Source organism: Chenopodium album, chromosome 2, assembly GCF_948465745.1.
Source record: "Chenopodium album chromosome 2, dcCheAlbu1.1, whole genome shotgun sequence".
Taxonomy (NCBI): Eukaryota; Viridiplantae; Streptophyta; class Magnoliopsida; order Caryophyllales; family Amaranthaceae; genus Chenopodium; species Chenopodium album.
This window is the reverse complement of record NC_137835.1, coordinates 6,077,699-6,100,601: the sequence shown is the minus strand read 5'-3', so window position 1 is coordinate 6,100,601 and position 22,903 is coordinate 6,077,699. Positions and strand designations below refer to the sequence as shown.

Here is a 22,903-nt window from a genome sequence, read left to right as displayed (position 1 = left end):
AATTGAAATCACGCATTGAGAAATTCAATTAGTGAAATATCGTAATATAAAAGATGAAATAATGGTCATAAATTTGGCATATTCACAAAATAAAATTTGAGGTAAATTTATTTACAAGATTTCAATTGGGAATGACTTTTTAAACCTTCCTAATCACCAACAGGAAGAAGAAAAAGGATCGAGAAGGGTAGCAATGTAGTATGTTGAAACTTGATACACTCCATTATGTTATGTAATGTAATCCATCTTACCTTCCATTATAAGAAAAGGTCAATTTTTTATTTCATTTTTAAATGTTAACCTAAATACAGTATTGATTAAGATAAAGTAAGTGTGATGAAATTTTCTAGTAATTTTTCTTTTTCTAGAGTAGCCACTATTTATAGTTTGAACCTTGAAATGTTAAGTTACCAACCCAAAAAAAAAAAAAAAAGGGTTGATTGCACTAGTTTTATGGGATACCAAATTACATCTTTCCCTTTGAAGTCAGGACCTTTTGTTTTTACAAGCACTCCGTAATGGTAATCATATCAATTATTGGTTATCCAATAAAATTTGTGCACTAGTAGTACAACATCATGCTATGGCGGCTATGCATCGTTGATCCACTCAATCAGTCCCCTTACTATTAAAGAAAAATTAAGTTTATCTCCTGGATAAACATGATCTAAGGGTGATAGTGAATTTTTTTTATTTTGGTATTTAGAGAGCAAGGACGGGTGATGAGAATCGATCCCAAAATCTCTTGGAAGGGGCTCTAACCATTTGAGCTATCCCTCACTCTCATAAATTAGGTAAAGCCATAACCTGATCTCACCTAAAATCAGTTGAACTATCAATCTTACAAAAGTTTACTTGAGTTCCTCATATATCTCTGTTCACATCCAATCAGATATATGATTGTATAGAACGATGATCTTACAGCAAAAGGGCAGCATAGACGGGTTTAAAATAAGTTAACAGACTCAGTATCTCACCACTAATGCATTATTGGTGCTAATGAGAGTTACAAGTATATATCAGGCATTCAGCAAATGTTTACATTCTCCCTTCAATTTCGTCGCCTGGTTGTGAAAGAGTCCATCAAAGAGACAAAGATATTCTTCGATAAACATTTTTGAGGACAACTTAAAATAGACCATGCACAAAAAATAGGTTGAAACTCTTATTATCTACAAAGAAAAAGAAAATACTTTGCCACAATATGTACAATGCGTCAATGTACATAGGAAGTTTATGTTACTTCGTAATATCTGGAAAAAATTTACAACGAATGAAGCAAGAAAAAATCAACCAACCACAGCAAGCAGACTTTGGCGGACAGCAGGAACTGAGCATAGAAGGGAGCCAAATATTCCAGTGAGTGCATACGCAATTGCACAGAATGGGAGTGCCTCCGGTTCCTTTGCTGACAAAGCTGCTGTTCCTAACCCATGAGCACTATATTGAACACCAAAAATGTACTTTTAGAATTAGTAAAATGAGCAAAAGCGCAGTGGTGTTAGATCTTCCGATGAGCTATATTGAGAGAATAAAAGCAAAACTGAACCACTGAAAGTCTGAAATCAATAAATCTTGACCATGAAAAGGCCTTGAACTACATACATTAAGAAGTTTGTAAAGTTCGTTAATATGTATTGGTAAAGTAACATTTATTATTGTAATGATATTGCAATTAGGCTTCAAGTTATATTGGTATTGTGAAACAACATTTGATAATGCATAAGCTTAGTGTAAGGCTTATAATTTGACCAAAAGAAATTAGCAAGAATGACTAATGTATGGAACAAAGGGAGTTTTGTATAAGTTTCTCACCTAGATGCTGTAGCTATTCCTCGAGCTATGGGATCACGGAACTGTAGCTTATCAAGCACAAATTGCACAAAGTTGGCCCCAACAAGACCAGTCAGCACCACCACAGCAGCAGTAAGGGATGAATTTGTACCTAAATAAGCAGAGGTTTATCAAGCTTTCCACTTCCAGCACCAGTTAAAGAATGCTTGGAACAAAAAAGACTAGTTCCTATTTGTCAAGCTTACAGTACAATGCATAGAGCTTTTACCTTCAAATAAAGAGACAATGCTGAGGGCCAAAGCCACAGTGATACACCGTGGTAAAATCGAGATAGTCAAAGATCGTTCAAGCCCAACAAGACGCCCTACAAGAGCAGTTGAATACAAAGAGAATAGTGTTGCGACAATGATAGAAGTAAAGATCTCTGCTGCATGCCTCTTCACGAGCTGAGAAGTATTAAACACCAGAGGTTACAGGTCAAGAGCTTAATATTAAGACAATAATTTTAGCAGCAATGATAAAAACTGGTGGGAGAGGAATTTATTTCATTACCTTTCTCTGTTTGAACATCGAAAAGGCAAAGGAAATGATAACTGATCCCAAGAATCCCATCAAAATGTCACCAGCTCCAGGGTTTGTTGACACCTTGGTTAAATAATATCCTTCACAGACACCACAGTCATAGTGTATTAGCATTAGCCTAGGAAGAGATAAGCAAAGCCTATCCTGCTTATTTTGCAAAAAGAGCTATCAATTAGATTTCCTTGTACTCTAACAACCTCATGTATACGAAAGAGGCTTAAGGGGGAAGATGTGATTAAACACACATTGAGTCACCGTCACAAAGATACACTCCGATTTCAGGTTTTTAATTTCACCTGGCATGACTAAAGCCAAAGAATCATATTACTATAGACTCTGAGCAAAGTTAGTTGCAAACCTAAAACAGGATCCATTCCAGATTTTGAGATGTACCCAAAGGCAAAGGCTGCCAAATCCGCTGAAAGTGCACAACAGATAATTGGATGAAACAGCATCTTTAGAGCAGAAGGTAACCTAAATGCAAAAGAAAAGAAGGATAAGTTTTTAAAAAATTAACAAGGTTCTAGTCATTTTTCAGTAAGAGAATTCAGAGCTGTGAAAGCAAAAGCATACCCAGAGCCAATCATGTAGCCTAGTACTGTCGCTGAAAGCAAGAATGGAAGACAGGTGCGAGCAGCAGTTCCCAGTATTGTTGGGTATAGGTATGCGCCAGCAAATGATGCAATGAAAATGCCACTCCAAGCCCACACTTCAGTAGCAGAAAAGGGAGGTGGTTTTGCCATAGGCTCAGCAGGTATCATTTCTGTCTTGACGAGGTTCCTCACAGCTATAGCTGTATATGCAGCAACACAAAGAGAAGCTAGCCACCCACCAGCTACAAGGAACACATGATAGGAATACAGACATTAAATTAGTGCTCTAATAAGGCATGACTGCATGAGAGCCATATGCCTACTTGCTACAGGAAAAATAATTGTGCCCTGTATATAGTAAAGAAGATATGTCACACAATCCAACTTGAATTAATCATTTAACAATATGGTTAGTAGTGATGGCGTTGGGGATGTTTTCACCAAGTACATTGCACTCAAAAAACCATTTTACTATTTACAAAAGTCCAATGCCTCTAATTATAGCTGATGACACTTGGTTATTATGTACTGGTTTTAAGTCCATACTGCGGGAACCTATATATTACAGTTGACATGATCTATGTCACATGATCTTCTATATCTTCAGTAGTAACTCTGGTGAGATAAATAATCTTTAACAAAAGGAACAAAGACATGTTTTGGCAACCCAGTGATACCAAAGGATGCAATAAGTGAAAATACCTAAAATGCCAACAATCTTCAATCCAGAAGCCGCGGGTATATCTCTAACAGCAAGAGGCAAAATTACCAGTGAAGGAACATAGAACAATGGAAGCCATCTTTGAATGAACAAAAGGGCTGGCTCAAAAAAGCTCATCAAACCCGCTGCAGCAGCCGGAACTATAGTATCAAGGATTGTTAGAACTGAAAATGTACAAAACATTCCAAATAATGCACTTGGGAATTGAATTGATGCAGCTACAAAAGCCTGCTTCAGCAACTTATCCATTGCCAATATAATCCCCAGTGAAACAACCAAATGCAGTACACCCACCACCTGATTATATCAATGAACACCAAATCACCATCATTTTCTAAGCTAGTAAGCCATTCTAACAACAACCCGCCAAAAACTAACATTCAATCAACATGAAAATTATACAAAATACCTAATTACATCAACAAAACACATTATGGCAATCAAAATTTGGGCTTTTACAATAACCCACCTCAATTTCAATCAAATCAATACATAAATAATAATATGTATAGCAGATCAATAGTTCTTACTCTTATATACTTGTATACAACGGGTGTATTGTAAACAACACGATATTATGAATACATTGGTAAACAATAATCCACCCAATAGCTAAATTGTCACAATGGCACAATGCAACCATGATATTATGAATACATTGGTAAAAGAAAGTTGATACTCACAGTTTGAAAGATTGAGGAAGTAACACCATCTTTAGAACTAGAACCAAGTGATTTTGCCAAAATTGATCGATTTGAATGAGTTTTATGAGGACCCAGTTGCAAAAATCGATACCCAGAACCAACAAATTTAATGGGTACCCCTGATTTTTCATTATTTGATTGACATTTAATGGGATTAACACCTACATTAAAGGAAACCTGGGATTTTCCCCTAACAAGTTTTGTGTTCATCATTTTGCGATTAGTCAAAGGGCTAATAGACAGATTAGTTGTTGCAACTGCCATGGTAGTATAGGATGATAGTATTGAGAGAGTTAGTTTGAGGGTAACGAAAATTGTGATTTTGGTGGGGTTTTTGTGGCATATTTTTTGGCTGAAATTCTCAAATTATTTTGGTTTTGTGGGGGCCTTTAAACTGTTTGTATGGATACAAAATGGCCGTTCTTATCAAAGAGCTAAGAAGGGGTAATCTCCCGGAGAAATTTCTGAGTGTGGCTTTGATTAGTTGAATGTGTGAATGATGATCATTCAAGAGGTTATCTCACTTGTTTTTATCTTGGGAATAAAGGGCAAGGGTCCCCTACTCCCCCCTTGGTGTCCCTCTCGGCATTAATAAAATGTTGATCGGATATTAATAATTTCGGATTAAATAAAAGTTGATTAAAACTAAACTTTATTTGTGTGTTGCGTCATTGTGTGACCAACCTGAGGCCAAATCCTAATGATCTACCTTATTATCGTCATACTAACATAGTCACATTAAGCAAGCAAGGTAGTGTTTAGTACACCTTTTTTTTTCTTTAATCTAAGGGTCTGTTCTCTTACGTTGAAATTCAGTTCAGTTCAGCTCAGCTCAGTTTAGTTCAGTTCAGTTCAGCTCAGCTCAGCTCAGTTCAACTCAGTTCAGTTCAGCTCAATTCAGTTCAATTCAGCTCAGCTCAGTTCAGTTCAGTTCAGTCAATGAGAACATACCCTAACTAGTTATTATCAATCTTTACATTATCTTTATCATTTTCTAGAACTTAACAACACTGAATTATCTGAGCTAAACTTATTAGCCTTTATATTATATTTTTTAAAAACTTATTAGCCTTTATAAAAGGAGCCTTAATTGTACATCCACAAAAGGACATATAAACAAACTTTTGGGATTTGGTTAAGTGGCTTTTCTATATCAATAGAGATTATAATGAACCCTATAAAGAGAATATTATTAGGAATATATAGATTGCCACCCATAAACATATTGCTTATTGGAAAATTATATGAACGATGATTCAATTATTGGTAAATCAAAATTGAGAAATTATAAATAGAAGTATAGAATTGTACCTTATCAATTAAGAATCTTGGAATCATTGTCTTCATTTGTGCTTGAAATGCTACTCTATGTAACATCAACCTCGAAAAATTGATAGAAAGGACTGGAGAGCAGTGCATTGCTGAAAAATAATGAAACTCCAACAACTTTGAAATATTAGTGTGAAAATATACAATTTTTAATTTATTTATAATTATAATTATCTTTGAATTCTACATTTCTGCCTATAGCTTAGACGAAATAGAATTTTAACTAGAAAAGTGGTCATATCCACTTTCTTAAGAATAAATATTTATGAGAGTGATTTAGGAAAGTATATCAATGCAAAATCTTTGTAATCAAATAATATCTACCATTTTAGGTTTATGGCAAATCCTTTGTAATCAAATACTCGTATGAAGTAGGTATAGCACTTATAGAAAATGTGTTACTCTTATCTTACAGAGTATTATATAGCTATGAATACATAATGGAGAAAAGCCGGATTTTATATAAAATAAATAATTTAATTAAATGTTACTCAGATAACATACTTCATACGAGTAGAATTGAGTACTCCATATTACTTTGCAGTCAAAATTTTACGCGGCTATTAGATCAAATAGTCGAGATAGATTGTTAAGCTAATTTTATTTTATTTTACTAGTCTACTGCTTCAAAAAAACAAAAAAAAGAACAAAACTAGTCTATTACTATGAAGTCAGCCCATTGGACCACTAGAGATCCAATGGACCTTATGCTAATCCAAGAAGGGCCTTATTGGATCAGTGAGGCTACTATGTAAGATGTGAATTTAGGCCCATGTAGCCATCCTCAAATCTACTTTAATTTGGAGCTGTCTCGCCTCAAGTCCCCAGTTCACCATCTCATAATCAATCATAAACATGAACTAAAATGTGAGATAGAGAAACTAAATGAGAGACGAAGAGTAAAATATGTTATATGCACCTGGATATACCGTACACCGAAATCGTTTGCTCATTTAATCAAAAAATGAGCAAATACTCATAATATTTTTCCTCATTTATTGATTAAATAAGTAAATGACTCTGAATCCGGATGTACATAATAGGCTCATGATCGTTTTATTCGGTAGTATTGATTGTGGGACCATTATTGGAATGTAAGTTTGCAAGTAACAGTACATGCAAGATACTGACAAAACAAGATTCATTTGCATGTGTCTGAACTCTGAAGTGCTGTAAGAAAAGCAAGTGACTAAGATGTGACTGGCTGGCCCAATGCATGATGGCCCAGTGTAGGCATGCAAACAAATTTGCAATGTTTTGGGAAGGTTGCCCAACAAATTTAACCCTCAATTTTTAGTCTTGTGAGCAATGTAATCAACAACGTCGGTTGTCTTACACCATTAAATATTTTTAATTACTTCAATTTTTGCGAATTAAAATTAATTAGACAAATTGTATTTTGACATTATAATGGTTTTGGTAAAACACAATTATATCTTTACAAAGCTTTAATCATCTACTCATTCTATGCTTTTTTTTTTTTTTTTAAGTGCCCTTCACTTTTTTTCAGCTATGCTCCTACACTACTTTGATCAGGGATTGCGATTTATATACTACATCCGTTACAGGTTATGTGCAACGATTAGACATTTTTCCCTATCTGCTTTATGTCAAATCGTTGCACATAACCTGTAACGCAGGTAGTACTTGTTAAAATAGTCTTAATGTGTATTTTTCGAATATCAACTTTTATGAAATGAAATATGCCTATGTCGAAATTTTGCATTTACAAATATGCGAGTTATTTTCGAATATCAACTTTTTATGAAATAATACGGAGTATAATATCGAAATTTCGCATCCGCAATTGTGTCGGTTGGCTTGGTGGACTTAAAAAAAACATACAACTTTTAGCGCAATTTGGTAATCAAATGTTGATTACACACTCTGTATATGAACATCATACAAGACACTGTTTTCTGAAAAATGAGGATCAAATTACACTTGAGCTAAATCAAGCAAATATGACACAAAACCAAAAATGATGACAGTATCTTTCATATCATTCTAATTTACATAAATTAAGATAGAAATGCTAGAGTTTGGAACTATTGGAAGGCAGTAAGCTCTTCAAATTTCTCCTTAGTACTTTCCCTGCTACTGATTTCGGTATCGACTTCACAAACACCACTTCCCTCACTTTCTTGTGTGGCGCTACCTGCAACAATGTAACACAATTAGCATCACCTTAATGTTCCCCTATATATATTCGTCGAAATTGATTTTTCAGGTAAGAGTGTAACCATGTCTGCAACGTATTTGACAATGTCGTTCCTAGACAGTAAGCTCCCGGGCTTCTTCACGACAAACGCCACCGGTATCTCCCCAGCTTTGTCATCAGCAACACTGGATCGAGTGCAGATACGTTATAATTCAGATGCTTTGTTTGTTTTTGATAATGTCGTAGATTATAAAAATGACAGTAAAAGTACTGATAGTATGTTGTTACTCTAGTACTATTTTTGAGAATTGAGATAACACTTTTGTAAGTGAATAATACTCTGTACTTCATAGTAGTTTAGTGTATAGAACATACCCAGTAACGGCAACATCAGCTATTTCGGGATGAGACATCAGTATAGTTTCTAGATCAGCAGGAGCAATCTGTTGATGGGAATTTGAAAGAAACCCGAATTTCTGTTAGACTTAAATTTGACACACAGTAAAATTGCTCCTAGTTAAGAGTATGGTATAGATTTTTTTTTTTTACAGTACATATATACCTGGAAGCCTTTATACTTGATGATATCCTTCAACCGATCAATAACGTATATGTAACCATCATTGTCAAAATACACTATGTCCCCAGTAAGCAGCCAACCATTTTCGTCGATTGTTCGTCTTGTAGCCTCTGTGTTGTTGAAATATCCTGTCATTCACAGCAGGCTTAGCTTGTTATGATCGTGTAAGGAATGTACGTGCTTAATTCCGTATAATCAACACCTATGATACATACGTGCCTCAGGTACTCGTGTTGAACATAGGTATGTACATACATGTCCAAAGTTTAAAATTCCAAATGTTCGTTTGGTGGAATTATGTACACTAGAATTCCAAATGTTCGTGTCCAAAATTATGTACATTAGCAACTAGTGTCTATGACTCTATGTAATGTACACTAGAAGAATGGCGGTGTACATGTCACGTACCTTTCATTATACAAGGTCCGCGGAGTAACAGTTCTCCGGCCTTCCCGGGTGGCATGGATGAACCAGTAGTGCAATTAACCACTTTAGCTTCCATATTTGGAGCCAAGAGGCCTATTGAAGTGTACTTGTGAGTTTTTCCTGGTGCATTGAACCCACGAGTTCCTACTGCTGTTGTCTCAGTCATGCCATAACCCTGCATAATGTTATTCACTAGATTATTTATTTGCACCTCAAGTCATAAGTTTATTACAATAGTAATTGAAAAACTAATTTAGGAATCCATTTGAAAATCATAATTAACCCCAAAATAGGTTACAAAAATTAATTAATTAATTAATTATTAATGAGTTAATCAAGATTCAGTGTTCATGATACATTCTTTCGTGTATGAATAGAGTTGCAAGATCCCTTTACCAAATGAACCTGTCAAATAGGTTGGTATGATAATAAAGGTTTAATATTGGATCGTTTTCAGTCAATTTATGAGTCAAATCTTTACATTATTAAGTAATTCAAAAGTATTAATTAAGACCCTAGCTTTTAGTTAATATTTTTGGATTATGAATGGAAAAATATTAAAGTATCAAGACCCTAACTTTTAGCTAGAGCTAATTTGAATTAAAATCACTTTTCTTTTCATGATCCAAGAGCACCCCTACTCACCCCCCACTCATATCTAAGGGCATGTTCTCATTGACTGAACTGAATAAGAGAATGAAATTAGGAGCTGAACTGAACTAAACTGAACTTATTAGAGCTGAACTAAACTGAAAATAATCGTATGAGAACAGGCCCTAAGAGACAAACACCTAATGTTACCCTTATTACGTCACAAAATCCCCAAAATGCCCTCATATATGTCACTAATTTTTCATTTTTTTTTAAAAAAAAATACCCTTTGGAGTAAAATTCTCATTGCCCTGTCCTAGAGAGATAGCTTTATCATCACGTCATACAAAACTAGAAGAAATAAAATACGCAATGAAAAGTGAGTAGAACAATCAATAGTTGAATACTACTAGTAGTATAAATAAATGTGATAGTGGCCCATATGAATCAAATATGTACTAGTAATAAAGTTTACTTACCTGAATAAAATCAACAGTAGGGAAAGTGTGCAAGAAATCAGCAAGAATTTTAGTAGTTAAAGGGGCAGCACCACAAGAAACCTGCTTCAAACTGCACAACTGACTAACCCCAAAAACACCACCTAAACTCTTAGCTTTTGCTGTCAATGCTCCCAAAATTGGTGGAACAAGAGGAAAATGTGTCACCTTAAACTTATCAATCACTTTAACAACCTCATTTAAATCAAATTTTGTCATCACTACTATATTAGTTCCCAAAGAAATCAAACCAACTCCAAATAATGCAAGCCCATATATATGAAACATTGGCACAACAGCCAAATATACGTTTTTTTCATGATCCATGTTTTCTTTATATTGTGATGCTTCAAATCTTACAAATAACTCCACTGTTGCAATCAGATTTCTGTGTGTAAGCATAACACCTTTGCTTGCACCACTTGTACCGGAAGAATACAGTATTGCTGCTGTATCATCTTGGTTGATTTTAGGGGGTAAAAATGGAGTCTTTTCATGATTTTTACCAAAAATGAGGTTAGAAAACTCAGGAAAATTCTGGGTTTCTTCTCTAATAAGGATATTTGTAGGAACTTGAATGATTTTTAGGCCTAAAGATGATAACTTTTCTGCATTTCCAGGTAGAGTAAAGGCTAATTTTGCATGACTGCTAAGTGTTTGTTTTTTTGCCTCAGAGAAAGAAGACAGAGGATTCACGGGTGTAACAATGGCACCCAGATAAACAATACCCAGAAAAATTATTGGAAAATAAATTGAATTTGGTAAGAAAATTAATACAACATCACCCTTAGAAATCCCCATTTGGCGGAGCCCACATGCCATGGATTTAACAAGAGGAAAAAGTTGAGAATATGGGATTGAATACCCAGATGAAGAATCAGCAAGAACAGAGTTGCTGATGCCATTTTTATGGTAAGAGAAAATGTGAGAAGCAATGTCAAGAAATGGGGTTTTTGGGAGATTAATTTTGGGGTGTTTACTGCTGTAAATTCCTGTTTCTGGGGAAAACCAAGAACTGTAGTATTGAATTTCTGGGTTTTTGATGGTTTGATGATGAGTGCTGATGGTTTCTGCCATTTTTTTTTTATTTTTTTTTTTTCTGTTGTCAGAAAAATAAAAAAAAAAAAACTAAAATTTTTGTTGGGAGGATGCAATGTTTGGAATGTGGGATGTTTTGAGTGTTTTTAAAGAGTTGTGAGGCCTAATAAATGCCTTCGCCCCCGCGATTTTAGCCTGACTCGGATCGAATTCGGATTAGTTGAATCGAGTTTAGTCTAATAGGCTCTGATTAATTTTTAATTAACTACTGATTAGTGATTACCCTGATATTAAACAAAAAAAAAAATACTCAGTAGCCAAAAATGTTTGTTCAGTTGACATTTATACTCATCACATTTATAATTTGGCAGACTCACGTTAATTGTAATCCTTCTTGAAGAATGTGAGGGGTGCACAATTAGTACCAAGTGGATGTATTGACTATTGACTAAAATGAGTAACAAGGTTGCGAGGGATTCAACCTTGCCTATGTTGCCTTTGAATTCAACGGCAAAATTTATTACTTTTATGACTCTTTTTTGAAACATTTTTGTTGGATTTTGGTGTATAGTGAGAAAATGACGCCGATTTATTTCAATATCAACGAATACATTTAACGAGTTTATATAAAATACGGAGTACTTAGGGCATGTTCTCATTGACTGAACTCAACTGAACTGAACTGAATATTTTTATAAGAGAAGGAAATTAGGAACTGAACTAAAATGAACTGAATTTCAACGTATGAGAACAAACTCTTAATTGATACCTATGTAATTTTTATCTGTGAGAGATAGTGATTAATCTTTAATTGTTAATAGATTGTCATACGACATCATTATCTATAGCAATAATTATTTCGCATCTCCAGGTAAAAAATATTTTAAGGGATTAATATGGAATGCTTCATCAAACAATTTACTATTTTGAATCATAAATACTTATCGCTTTTTTTAAAAAAAAATAAAAAAAAATAAAAATAAAAATCTTGATGTTCAACCATCAAACGAAATTCGATTACTGAAAAATTTAAATCATAGATGTCTAATGTTATACTCCATAATTTAAGAATGAGAATTTTTTGCAAGTTCACCATAATTCATACTCATGTAAATATTTCTATGGTGCTAGTAATGCATTAAATTTGTGTAAAAACAGAGTGGAATATAAAGTGTAAATGGGGTGTTGCCAGTCTAGCTTCTCAATATGTTGGAACTCTGGGAAGCACTCCTAATAAATTGATGGGTATGACTGCTATGCCATATTAAACGTGATTCATGTCACTGTATAAATTTATACGTCCAACTTTCAATTGTACAAGTAGTCGCCTCATGGGTGTCTATTCGGGTATTTAGGTCGCATTTTGTAAGTTCAGTAGGATTTATTTCAATGTTGAGTCATGTTAAATTATTGTGTCTTATGAGTCAAAATCTTAATCATTTTTTTCGGCCAAATTGAATAGAGTTAGTTGGGATAGTTTTTATTATAAGGTTTGCACGGGTCAAAATTTTTGATGTGATGAATTACAATACAGGACAAAATCCTCACTCAATTTCTGTTTTACTGTATGTCTACGATGCAAGAATTTCTCATGTTTGACAAGAAAATTTGTCTTACATCAAAATATTGGCAGAAAACAACTATCATTATTATTTTTTTTTATTTTTTTGTAAATCGCATATCATACGAGTATATCCTAACATCACACGTACGATTCCATACTTGATTTGTATAAAAATCAAGGACAAAAACAGTCATATATAATTCGAAAGATGAATGTTGCAATTAATCGGAAACAGTAAGGCGTGCAAACCAACTAGCTAGTGAGTATCAAAGCATAGGTGGTTGGAAACAAGAATGAAATAGTGCACCGCACTTCAAGCATCTAAAAATCTGAAATAAATGTGATTAATTTAGGTTGACGGAAGGTGGAAGCATCATCTCCAAGTCTTGCAAAGAAAAACTAGTAAATTAAAGTGTATAATTTAGCTGGCTTTGCGGCATGTGAAGAACTCAATAAGAATGATGATGCATGATATATATGTTACGTTGTTGACCCTTTAAAAGTCAAAACTATTGCGTAATAAACTTTTCTACCAACATGAATCACTAACCCCAAATTCAAGGATCTAAACCTCACTATTATATAATTTGTTCATTCTTTATAGTCTTTAGATACTAAGAGTAGTAGACTAGTACTTGTGCGATGCTTTGCTAGTTAAGTAGTTAGCTTGTATATAGTATTCTCCCGTGCAACTCGATTTTATAGTTGCCTAGCGGATTACTCCTTATTAATTAAGATCATCAACTTACGCTGCAATTATGATATTATGAAATACGAGTTAGTCTAATTAGTATGGAGTATATCACCAACGTACCCCAATTATGATAGTATGAAGACGACTTAGTCTAATATGGAGCAAGGCCGTTCCAACCATTACAAAGGCCCTGTGCAATTAAGATATGATTAGATCTTCCTTTTTATTCATTGTTTCAAAATGAAAATATTAAACATAGAAAAATACTAGTGTAGGATAGTTACTAGAGAATATGATATATAAATGCAAATTCATCCCACGTCTTATGTACCGTATCTCCACCCTTAATACTTTAACTAAATATACTTTATCATACAAAATTACAATATTTGAATGTACAAATTTTTTTCCGGAATAAAATATAAAAAAGTCCTTTCCTAATAATTGAACTTAAAACCTCTAGCAACAATGACAAGTCCATAACCAATGAGCTAACCAACCTTATGAATAATTCTAGCCGACTAAAAAGAATATAATCATTTATAACCAATGTTCAGGCTGCACATGGTAAGGGTCGGCCCTGATACGAAGTATGTGTATTAAGGGTTAATATGAGTTGAAAAGTGAGATTATTTAAATCTAAGAAGTTAAGTTCAAATGAAGAGAACATACTCAAATCTATCTATACTTAGTATTTAAAAACTCAAACCACAATCATTCATATGCCACATGTCATCACATCTTATTCATGTGCCACATGTTCTCACAACTTCACTCATATGCCACATGTTACTCCCCTTACCTTTTTAATATTAAAAAAATTAAATTAAAAACATTATATAACGTTAAAGTCTCTTTGCGTAACTTGCACATTTAAGTAAGAAAATGAAGTGTTTCATTTCTACCATGATAGAATAAAGTTGAATTAACTATTACATAAACATATGAATTGAAGTATAATAAAAATAGTCTTTTTATCTCTTAAACTTAAAATATAGCTTAAACTAATACGAAGTATGTCATTTCATATTCTACAATATTCATGTATATATACTTAACTAAATTCTTTCATATTCTTCCACAATTCCACCCTCACTTTTTTTTTTTTTTTTTTAATAAGTTTTCAAAGCATTCACCTCAAAAGTCATGTAACAATAACTTCGTAGTTTCAACTATTGAAAAACATACATTTATATAAAATAACATAAGTTATAACCCGTGCATTAAACGGGCCAAAATGCTAGTGGTATTTAAATGACACTAACGTAAATTGGACCCACCATTTAATTCCCTCCTCCCCCTCCTTCGCTTGGTCAATTGGTGGATCCTGCTTATTCTATATCTCTATTCCATCTTCATTTAGAAATTCACACACATGCTCAATTGTTTTTGTAAAATAAAAAAAATTGTCATAATAGTAATCCTACTTCAGCAACATTTATAAATGTACTCCATAATGGTATTGCATTATTGATGCATTTAAGTTTCTTGTTTCTAAGGCCTCATGTCAAGATTTTAAATTAATAAGAAACACCTCTTTATTTTTATTTATTTGTATTTGAATAATGGAGCAATTTATTGGAAAATACTTTCCATATCTAACCAACCTCATAATGTATGAGATTTGTCAGATATGAAAAGATATATTTTAACATTTGATAACTCCAATTAACTAGAAATGTAATTAATTTCTGAGCCCACAATACAGAAAAATCGTTTTATTGATTTTAAGGGAATTCAAATTATTGAGCTTGAGCTAGTCCCTACCCAAGTACCCAATACTCATATACCAAGTATTATAGTACAACAGTTCAAATTATACTTCCTCCGTTTTTAATACTTGCAACACACCCTTTTTCAACGTATTCAAGAAAAGTGGGTCTCATGTGATTTAAACCACTTAAAATAGAGGAGAGAGATTGTTAAAAGTATAATTTAGTGGGCCATGAGATTATAATAAGGGTGATAGTACAATTTTTGACATAAAATACTTTCCAATTATAGTGTGTTGCAACTATTATGACATTTTCATTTTAGGGAAGTGTTGCAACTATAAAGAAACGGAGGAATTAGAAGATATCAAATGTAATGATTAAAAAGTGACGGAAGAAGTAGCTAGTTAGATCCACCACATCTTTTATTGCTAAATAAAGCCGCATAGGAAATTTGAAACCTTGCTAAATAAGCACTCGTATTAATGGTTGAAGTCATACATAAAGGGTTCAAGCCTTAGTGAATGACCATTACTAAAAAGTATGTACACTATTGGTAACTAGATCAGAATCTACAAAGCTACGCCGAGTGAGGAAGGCGAAAATGCATTAATAAAACCTTAGTTGAAACTAAGAGCTAAAATTGAATGGTTAGTGCTCTCTTGGTTAAGCAGCTTTCTGGGATTAACCCTGATAGTGATACTCGTACTGGGAAGACTGCACCTCATGATGATGGTAATAATTATAAGAATGAAAATCATGATCGTAACTGTAATATTGAGGCGGTTGTGGAGGAGAGGAAGCAGAGATTTCTTCTACTTGAGTCGGGGGGCTTGAGACTTGTGCTTGGTGCTTGTCAACCCGAACTTCATCAACTTTGACCTCGTCAAACTCAACTTCCTCAAAGGAATGGAAGATTGGATGCAAATAGGCATCGGCGAGGTAGGGCTTTAGGGCTTGTTCAGCTCCTTCAGTGTGCTCTTGCTCGTCCTTTTCTGTCGCTTCCTGTACAGACATTTAATTAAAAATACTTAAACAAAATAATTAAAAAAAAAAAAAGTCATTCATGTCGGCATTTCAATCATCAATCAAAAGAACCCACAAAATCAAGTACAGTAAATAATGAGTACACTCTTATAGAGTGGAGTAAATGATAATGGATGCTTAATAATCAAACTAAAACAGGACAATCAACCCACAAAAGAGTTTTATAGACACCAAGTTATCCCAGTAAATCATTATAAAATGAAGTATTAATTAATAATTTTCGGTAATTGGTCAACATCCTTTATACACATGAATCCATTTTCGAATTTCCTTAGAAAGATGAAGGATTGGCCCTGCTACTATAACACTGAATAGTAGTAAATCAGTCCGAAAAAGCTATGTAAATTGTCGTTTTTAACTCAACCAAATAATCTTACCTCAAGAGGGTATTTGTTAAATGCGGGCTCAAAACGACTCTTGCAATATCTGTGGAATGCAAAGGTCATTATAGGTAGAATGATAAGAAATGGAGTTGAATTCGCAGCCTTTTTTGTGCTGAGAAGACCCATCAAAAGCAACTGTGATATCAAAAGGCTAGCAATAATGCGGGTGTGAACATGTGGCCAAAATGCACCAGCACTTTCATATCGTTGATTATACACATTGATTATCTGGACAATGACATAACATTAGATATTATATGTGCAACTAGTCATAACAATTTAATAGATTAGACATGATAAATGATATGTTAAACCCACAACTAATGGACAAAATAACCATCTGTGAGAATTATATCATAAAAAGAGAGAAGTGTATTTACCTGATGACGGTATACGAGGAAAGCAAAGAGAAAGAACACGATTATAAATGGCAGTAGTATAGGAGTAACCACAGCGTAGACAACACCAAGAAGGAAGTAAAGCTGCAGGGTCGGAAGAGTCTCTGGAATATCGATACTACCAGGATCCATGGCCCTATCTTTATCTCGCTCAGTTTTAACTATAAACATGTTTTTCAAATGGAAAATGACAAGTGGCTTCAATCGGAGAATCTCACTGGCAATGCCAGCCCAACCATCCACCATTATATATGTAATGAAAAAGGTAGCCTTCATTGGTATTGATACGCCAATATTTCTTGGAATCCTGAAGAATGAAACACATATGGTGTGAACAACCTAAGTGTAAATATTTAGCATCAAAGTATGATATGTATACACATCTTCTTTTTCGTCATGTAGCTAAATGTTGCTAGGCGTAGATGATAATGAGCAGTCAAGTCTACAATGACTAATACAATATGAATGAGCCAAGGGGATTCAAAGAAGGAAAGTATTACTGGCTAGGTGGTTGGTGGATGAAAGCATCAAGTTGCCCGAAAGCTGTTCCAGTCACTATGCTTCCCAAAAATACATTCACCAACATGAAATAGTAGTACTTTGCTGCAGCTCTACGCTCTAGTTTAGAGTAAGCCACGTGTCCTTCTATCTTTGACATAAGCATCAAAAGAGCTGGAAGAATGTACAAGAAGATCTTAAGTGCTAGACCAGGAACGAAACCCTGTAGAAAAGACTTGATGATTTTCCTGCATTTGATGAAAATGACTAAGGTTACAAACAAGTAAACAATAAAAACAATTCATAAAGTAAGCTCTCAAAGGGGTAGGGAACTAGGACAGAAAGCATAGAAGTCATGGAACAAGAATATGAATAACCTTGTGAAGAAATAGAAATGCATAGATACAGAACGAGGTAAGTATATGCCAAGACTTGTTGCTAAAAAAAAACCCTCAATATCATACACTTACATTTCTATGACAGGCCTCAGGAAAGGAACAACTCTTTCCAGAGCTTCAAGATTTGCAAGAGATTGCACAAAAGCAATGGGTATCATGTAGAAAAAAACCAAGGCAAAAACAACTATCCCAATCACAAGTTTACGAATTGTGAGAGAAACAAATGGTATGGCTAGGTTGCGCCAATAAACATCACGAGGTTCAGGAGCCCAGCTAGTCAACCACAATGTAGGATTTTTACTCTGTTCTGTCTGTGCACATACAGCTGCACCCCACCGTGAATTGAAAGAAACAAAAGCAACTGGCAAGACAGACTTTTGATGATCGAGAATTCTCTGACGCTCCATTGTCATCTACAAAATTATTAGAACAAAATATGAATATATTTCAAGCATTTCACAGCCATTTAGATCAATTTTAACCATTACAAGGGTCCTATACATATGTCAATAACTGGCACGTATATATATTCCAACTTCATACTTGTGAGGACAAATTTTATTCCAAAGAAAGTACATGTAATAGATAACACATTGCGAAGGTAAATTTTTTAAAAAACTATCGCCATTCTCATACATGCATTAGAAGAGCTAGGTAAATCACAATGAATGTTGCAATGACTCACTTTTTTCTCTAACTGCTTCAATTTCTCTTTGTAATAGTCAATGGAATCAACTTTTTCTCCCCAAAGACCAAGAAATCCTGTCTGAATGTATAGGCACAATCAACTTTATTAGGTTCAAGGCATAAACATGTGTAATTCAGGCAGCATATACATATCAATACCAAGCTCAACCATGAACTCTTAATTAATATGGCATAATCGCTTTTTACCTTGGTTGTTGGCCTTTTTTCTGGCTTTCTTTCAAACTTAAGCTGGTTGTAGTCCAGCCAATTTTTTAGTTTATCCCGTTGCCTCACAAGTTTGGCAAATTTGTTTGCATTGTATACAGCCTAACAACAATAGAAACCATTAAATAAGAGTGCACTGATAGCATTTTTTCACAAATCAGCAAAAAAAAAAAGGTGAATTTAAATATGTGATACATCAATATGTCATATAACAAAGAAAAGGTGTGTTACTCATTGAGCAGCATCAAATGAGCAAGGCAATAAGTTTAACCTGGTGGCAGAGGTAGGTATTTCGGTGATTTTTCTTGAAAAAACTATCAACGGAATCTGAGATTGAACGGTCTGAAGCACGTGGCACATTTCTGACTAATACCTGAACGAACACAATAAACCAATTCAATTAGATTGTAACCATAAGACCACTGAATTGAATTATGTTTCTCTACAAGCTTGTTCATGAGAAACGGTCAAAAGAACTAATACTAAAACTGCTTGGTATACAGGGTTTTGTTAAAAAAAAAAAAAAAAAAAAAACAGGATGTAACCCACACAAAGAATATACAAACACTGACGAACAAAATAGCAGTACTCATCAAAGAATAAAGGTCCAGACCAAATAGAAGTATAATACAAAAAACAAAAATCCAAAAAGAGAATTAGCAATAAGTGATTTGACTTGCTGCATGCAGGGAGATGAAGTGTCTGCAAAGTTTACAAACTGCTTCAATTTCGTAGCAACTACCTACATAAACTCAATTAATAAAAAATAATAAGCCATTTAGGTTGGTAGTTACACAATGAGCCTAAAACAAATTAACAAGCAACTTTTCTATCTTTTTCACATGTTAACAATCTAAACTAGTGACATATTGCTCAAGGCCTCAAAATTTCATAAGATTGGCATAATGCGAGATATTGACATCAATTCAATAATACAGAGAAATTTACCAGCATAATGCAAGGTATTGGCATGATTTCATAAATTTTCTCTCTTTCGGAGGAGAGAAATGGTGGGCTAACCAGAATACATAAATAATGAATAATAAAGATATTTCACCAGTATACAATAATACTTAAAAATCCAAACTATTGCAGCTTTAGTCAAGAGGGATCTAAAAAAGACACTTAGTGGAAGCAGCACATAGTAATGGGTTACAAAAGATGTGTTTGTCACTAAAATGCTAGCAAAGGATGAGGCAAATAATACCGTATATTGCTCTGCACGCCTTTGCTGGGAAGCCAAAAATTGTAATCTCATAGATGCAACTGTATCATATTCCTTGTAAAGCATGAAGCAAGTCCAAAATGTAAACAGATATTGCATTGCAATATGCACAAAGAACCTGGAATTTACAAAATTACAGCTCTTGTCATTTCAGTAGATCAGCTCACTTTACTCATTAAAGTATTAAACAATTGCATCAACAGAAGCATATTATCATCTTTTAGTTATAATCATGATTTTCAGGTCGTTAGTCCACTAAATTGATTTGGGCAAGGCTAAGATTCACATCAGGCAACAAATTGACAGTAATGAACACTCACCTATATGATCTAGGAGGCACATTTGATATTGAAAGCTTGTCAATATCACTCGTGACCAATTCTTTCCGCAGAAAAAACAATGTTCCTCCCGATACATTGACTGGTACAAGTACCACAAGTGCTAAAATCATCATAGGCAGAAAAATTTTCAAGCTGCGGAGGAAAGAACAGGAACAATATTAGCTTGATAAACACGATCTTGGTTAATCGTTATAACACAGAATAGTTGGCAGCACCGTGAAAAAAGTCTAATCAAAGGATTTAAGAACTGAGTTGATCATTGTAATATAAATTAATTGGTTTGACACAAATCATATTGTATTCGGAGACATAACCATTTACTCCCTAGAAATTTGAAAAGGTCTAAAACTAACATTACAATCCCAACAAAAACAGAAATTTACACATTATACTCGAAACACCAAATTTCATACTTCCAAAGTTCTCAACAAGTCAACAGTATAAAATGCCAGTCACTCCAAAATTCAGCCATTGTCACTTTTCCAATGCAAAACAAGCAACAAATTGAAGCTATACATACCCAAAAGTCTAAACTAACACTTAAGCCGAAACACCAGGAAAAAATGTCTGAATTAATCTAACTTTTTATTTTGGGTGGAAATTTAAGTCACCCTTGGGTAAAACAATACAGTAATCAATCTTTATTTCATCAAAAATGTAATCCCTTTCTCAGTAGTCAATTACAATCCCACAAAAATAAAATAAACATTAATAAACAAGTAAAAAAAAAAAAAAAAAAAACCGCACCCCACCAAAAATTTAAAAAAATACAAAATTTATCAAGCAGAAAATTAGTCGAGTACTAATTGCAAAAACAAAATTCAATCTTGCTACTGGAATTACATTAAAACCCAGAAACAAGCATCACTTATTCAATTTCGGGAAAATTACACACCCATGAATCACTGTAGTCAAATTCCATTTTTTTGAGCAAAATTGAATCACACCCACTACTATAAATCTCAAGTTAAGTCAAAACATACACACACACACAAAAAAAAAATAAAAAAATAAAAAAATAAATAAAATCATAATTAAATAAATAAGTAAAATTGTGCAAAAATAGAGAAATTAAATAGTACCCAAGAGTATAAATCCGGAGAAAAACAGCAGAATCAAGGCCAGCATGTTGAATAAGCGCAGTTTCAGACAATCTGAGAGCCTCAGGCATCCAATTGAGAAAAGTAAAATAAGTTTTGAAATTAAGATTAACAAATTTACCCACAAAATTAGTAGAAGCAGGGTCTTTTCTTTGGCCTTTAAAATACCATTTAGGGAAGTAAACCCTGTCATTTATGGGTTGAATTCTGAGAAGAGCAAATGCAAGCAAGAAAGCAAAAGCAGTGATTATGTTTATGAATGCTGAAACTGAAATGTCTGAAAGTGTAGCCATTGTTGTTTGTTTCAAGCTTCAGAACAAGAAGAAGAGATTGTATTAGGAAAAGATAATATAATATCTTAGTAATATCTTATTAATTGGCAAAGATAAATAATTGCTATATTGTTAGTATTATCTTAGGTAAGTATGATAAACTTCCTAAGTTAGATAGACTTTAGTCCTTGTGGCTCAAGGCAATTCTTGTATAAATATCTTATGATGGTGGAGGAATAAATGAAGCTTGGTTTGCTAATTATCGTAACATGGTATCGGAGCGGGTTAACTAAAATTTTTTTTTTTTTTTTCAATCATACCTTAAACAATGGGGGACACCCCACCACCTCCACCATATCGTGCTGCTGCTCCTTTCCCGAACCTCACTGCCGAGCAGTGGCAGGCTGTCATGGCAGTCATGGGTAATAATTCAACACCATCTCATCGAGTGAACGGTAAGTGGATTATCGACACTGGGTGTTCTCATCATGTCACCGGTGATCTATCTTGTTTGTTGGATGTGCACGATGTTCCTTCATGCAATGTTGGCTTACCAGATGGTCAAAACGTAGTAGCCATGAAAGAAGGAATTGTGAAAATAACGGAAAAAATTACTCTTTTCAATGTGCTTTATGTTCCTAAATTAAATTGTAACTTAATTTCGGTTTCACAATTATGCTCTACTAATAATTGTGAAGTCACAACTAACTCTCTAACATGTACTATACAGGACCAACGCACGAGGGAGGTGATTGGAACGGGTGATCTTAAGGATGGACTATACTATCTTCGGGAGGAGGAATCGATTGCGGCTATTTCAGTTGAAGATACCCTAAAACTTTGGCATAAGCGGTTGGGCCACCCTTCCGAAAAAGTTGTAAAGCTACTTCCTTTTTTAAGCAATTCTAGTGGTCATTTAAATAAAGATTGTGAAGTGTGTCATCGTTCTAAGCACACTAGAGACAAATTTCCTTTAAGTGATAATAAAGCTTCTCGTATTTTTGAAGTAGTACATTGTGATTTATGGGGACCCTATGATGAACCCTCCTCGTGTGGTGCACATTATTTTTTAACCTTGGTAGATGATTTTTCTCGTGCCGTTTGGATATATTTGCTACTTGATAAAACTGAGGTGTTTAAGATGTTTATGTCATTTATTGCCATGGTTGATAGACAATTTTCTCAGAAAATAAAAATTGTCCGGAGTGATAATGGTACCGAATTTTTTTGCATGAAAAATTATTTCCTTGCCCAGGGTATTATATTCCAAACCTCATGTGTAGGCACTCCTCAACAAAACGGGAGGGTAGAGAGAAAACACCAACACATTCTCAATGTTGCTC

At 34.0% G+C, this 22,903-nt stretch overlaps 3 protein-coding genes across 3 annotated transcripts; all 3 read right to left on the bottom strand.

Annotated features, from left to right (window-relative positions):
* Positions 1-1,145: 1,145 nt before the first annotated feature.
* LOC145594335 (plastidal glycolate/glycerate translocator 1, chloroplastic-like) lies at positions 1,146-4,839 on the bottom strand. Its single transcript, XM_081650667.1, has 8 exons — positions 4,374-4,839; positions 3,672-3,987; positions 2,950-3,211; positions 2,735-2,850; positions 2,347-2,456; positions 2,063-2,240; positions 1,816-1,945; positions 1,146-1,440 (listed from the first exon to the last, which is right to left on the bottom strand). Exons 1-8 carry the CDS (start codon positions 4,656-4,658, stop codon positions 1,290-1,292), a joined length of 1,548 nt encoding a protein of 515 aa, XP_081506793.1. The 5' UTR covers positions 4,659-4,839; the 3' UTR covers positions 1,146-1,289.
* A 2,738-nt stretch (positions 4,840-7,577) lies between these two features.
* LOC145581043 (4-coumarate--CoA ligase-like 6) lies at positions 7,578-11,119 on the bottom strand. Its single transcript, XM_081638116.1, has 6 exons — positions 9,961-11,119; positions 8,873-9,065; positions 8,447-8,592; positions 8,260-8,327; positions 7,967-8,069; positions 7,578-7,881 (listed from the first exon to the last, which is right to left on the bottom strand). Exons 1-6 carry the CDS (start codon positions 11,053-11,055, stop codon positions 7,759-7,761), a joined length of 1,728 nt encoding a protein of 575 aa, XP_081494242.1. The 5' UTR covers positions 11,056-11,119; the 3' UTR covers positions 7,578-7,758.
* A 4,315-nt stretch (positions 11,120-15,434) lies between these two features.
* Positions 15,435-21,615, bottom strand: LOC145594328 (hyperosmolality-gated Ca2+ permeable channel 1.8-like). Its single transcript, XM_081650662.1, has 11 exons — positions 21,271-21,615; positions 20,168-20,320; positions 19,830-19,965; positions 18,894-18,995; positions 18,605-18,724; positions 18,396-18,476; positions 17,783-18,123; positions 17,315-17,560; positions 16,797-17,121; positions 16,411-16,644; positions 15,435-15,991 (listed from the first exon to the last, which is right to left on the bottom strand). Exons 1-11 carry the CDS (start codon positions 21,579-21,581, stop codon positions 15,671-15,673), a joined length of 2,370 nt encoding a protein of 789 aa, XP_081506788.1. The 5' UTR covers positions 21,582-21,615; the 3' UTR covers positions 15,435-15,670.
* Positions 21,616-22,903: the final 1,288 nt, after the last annotated feature.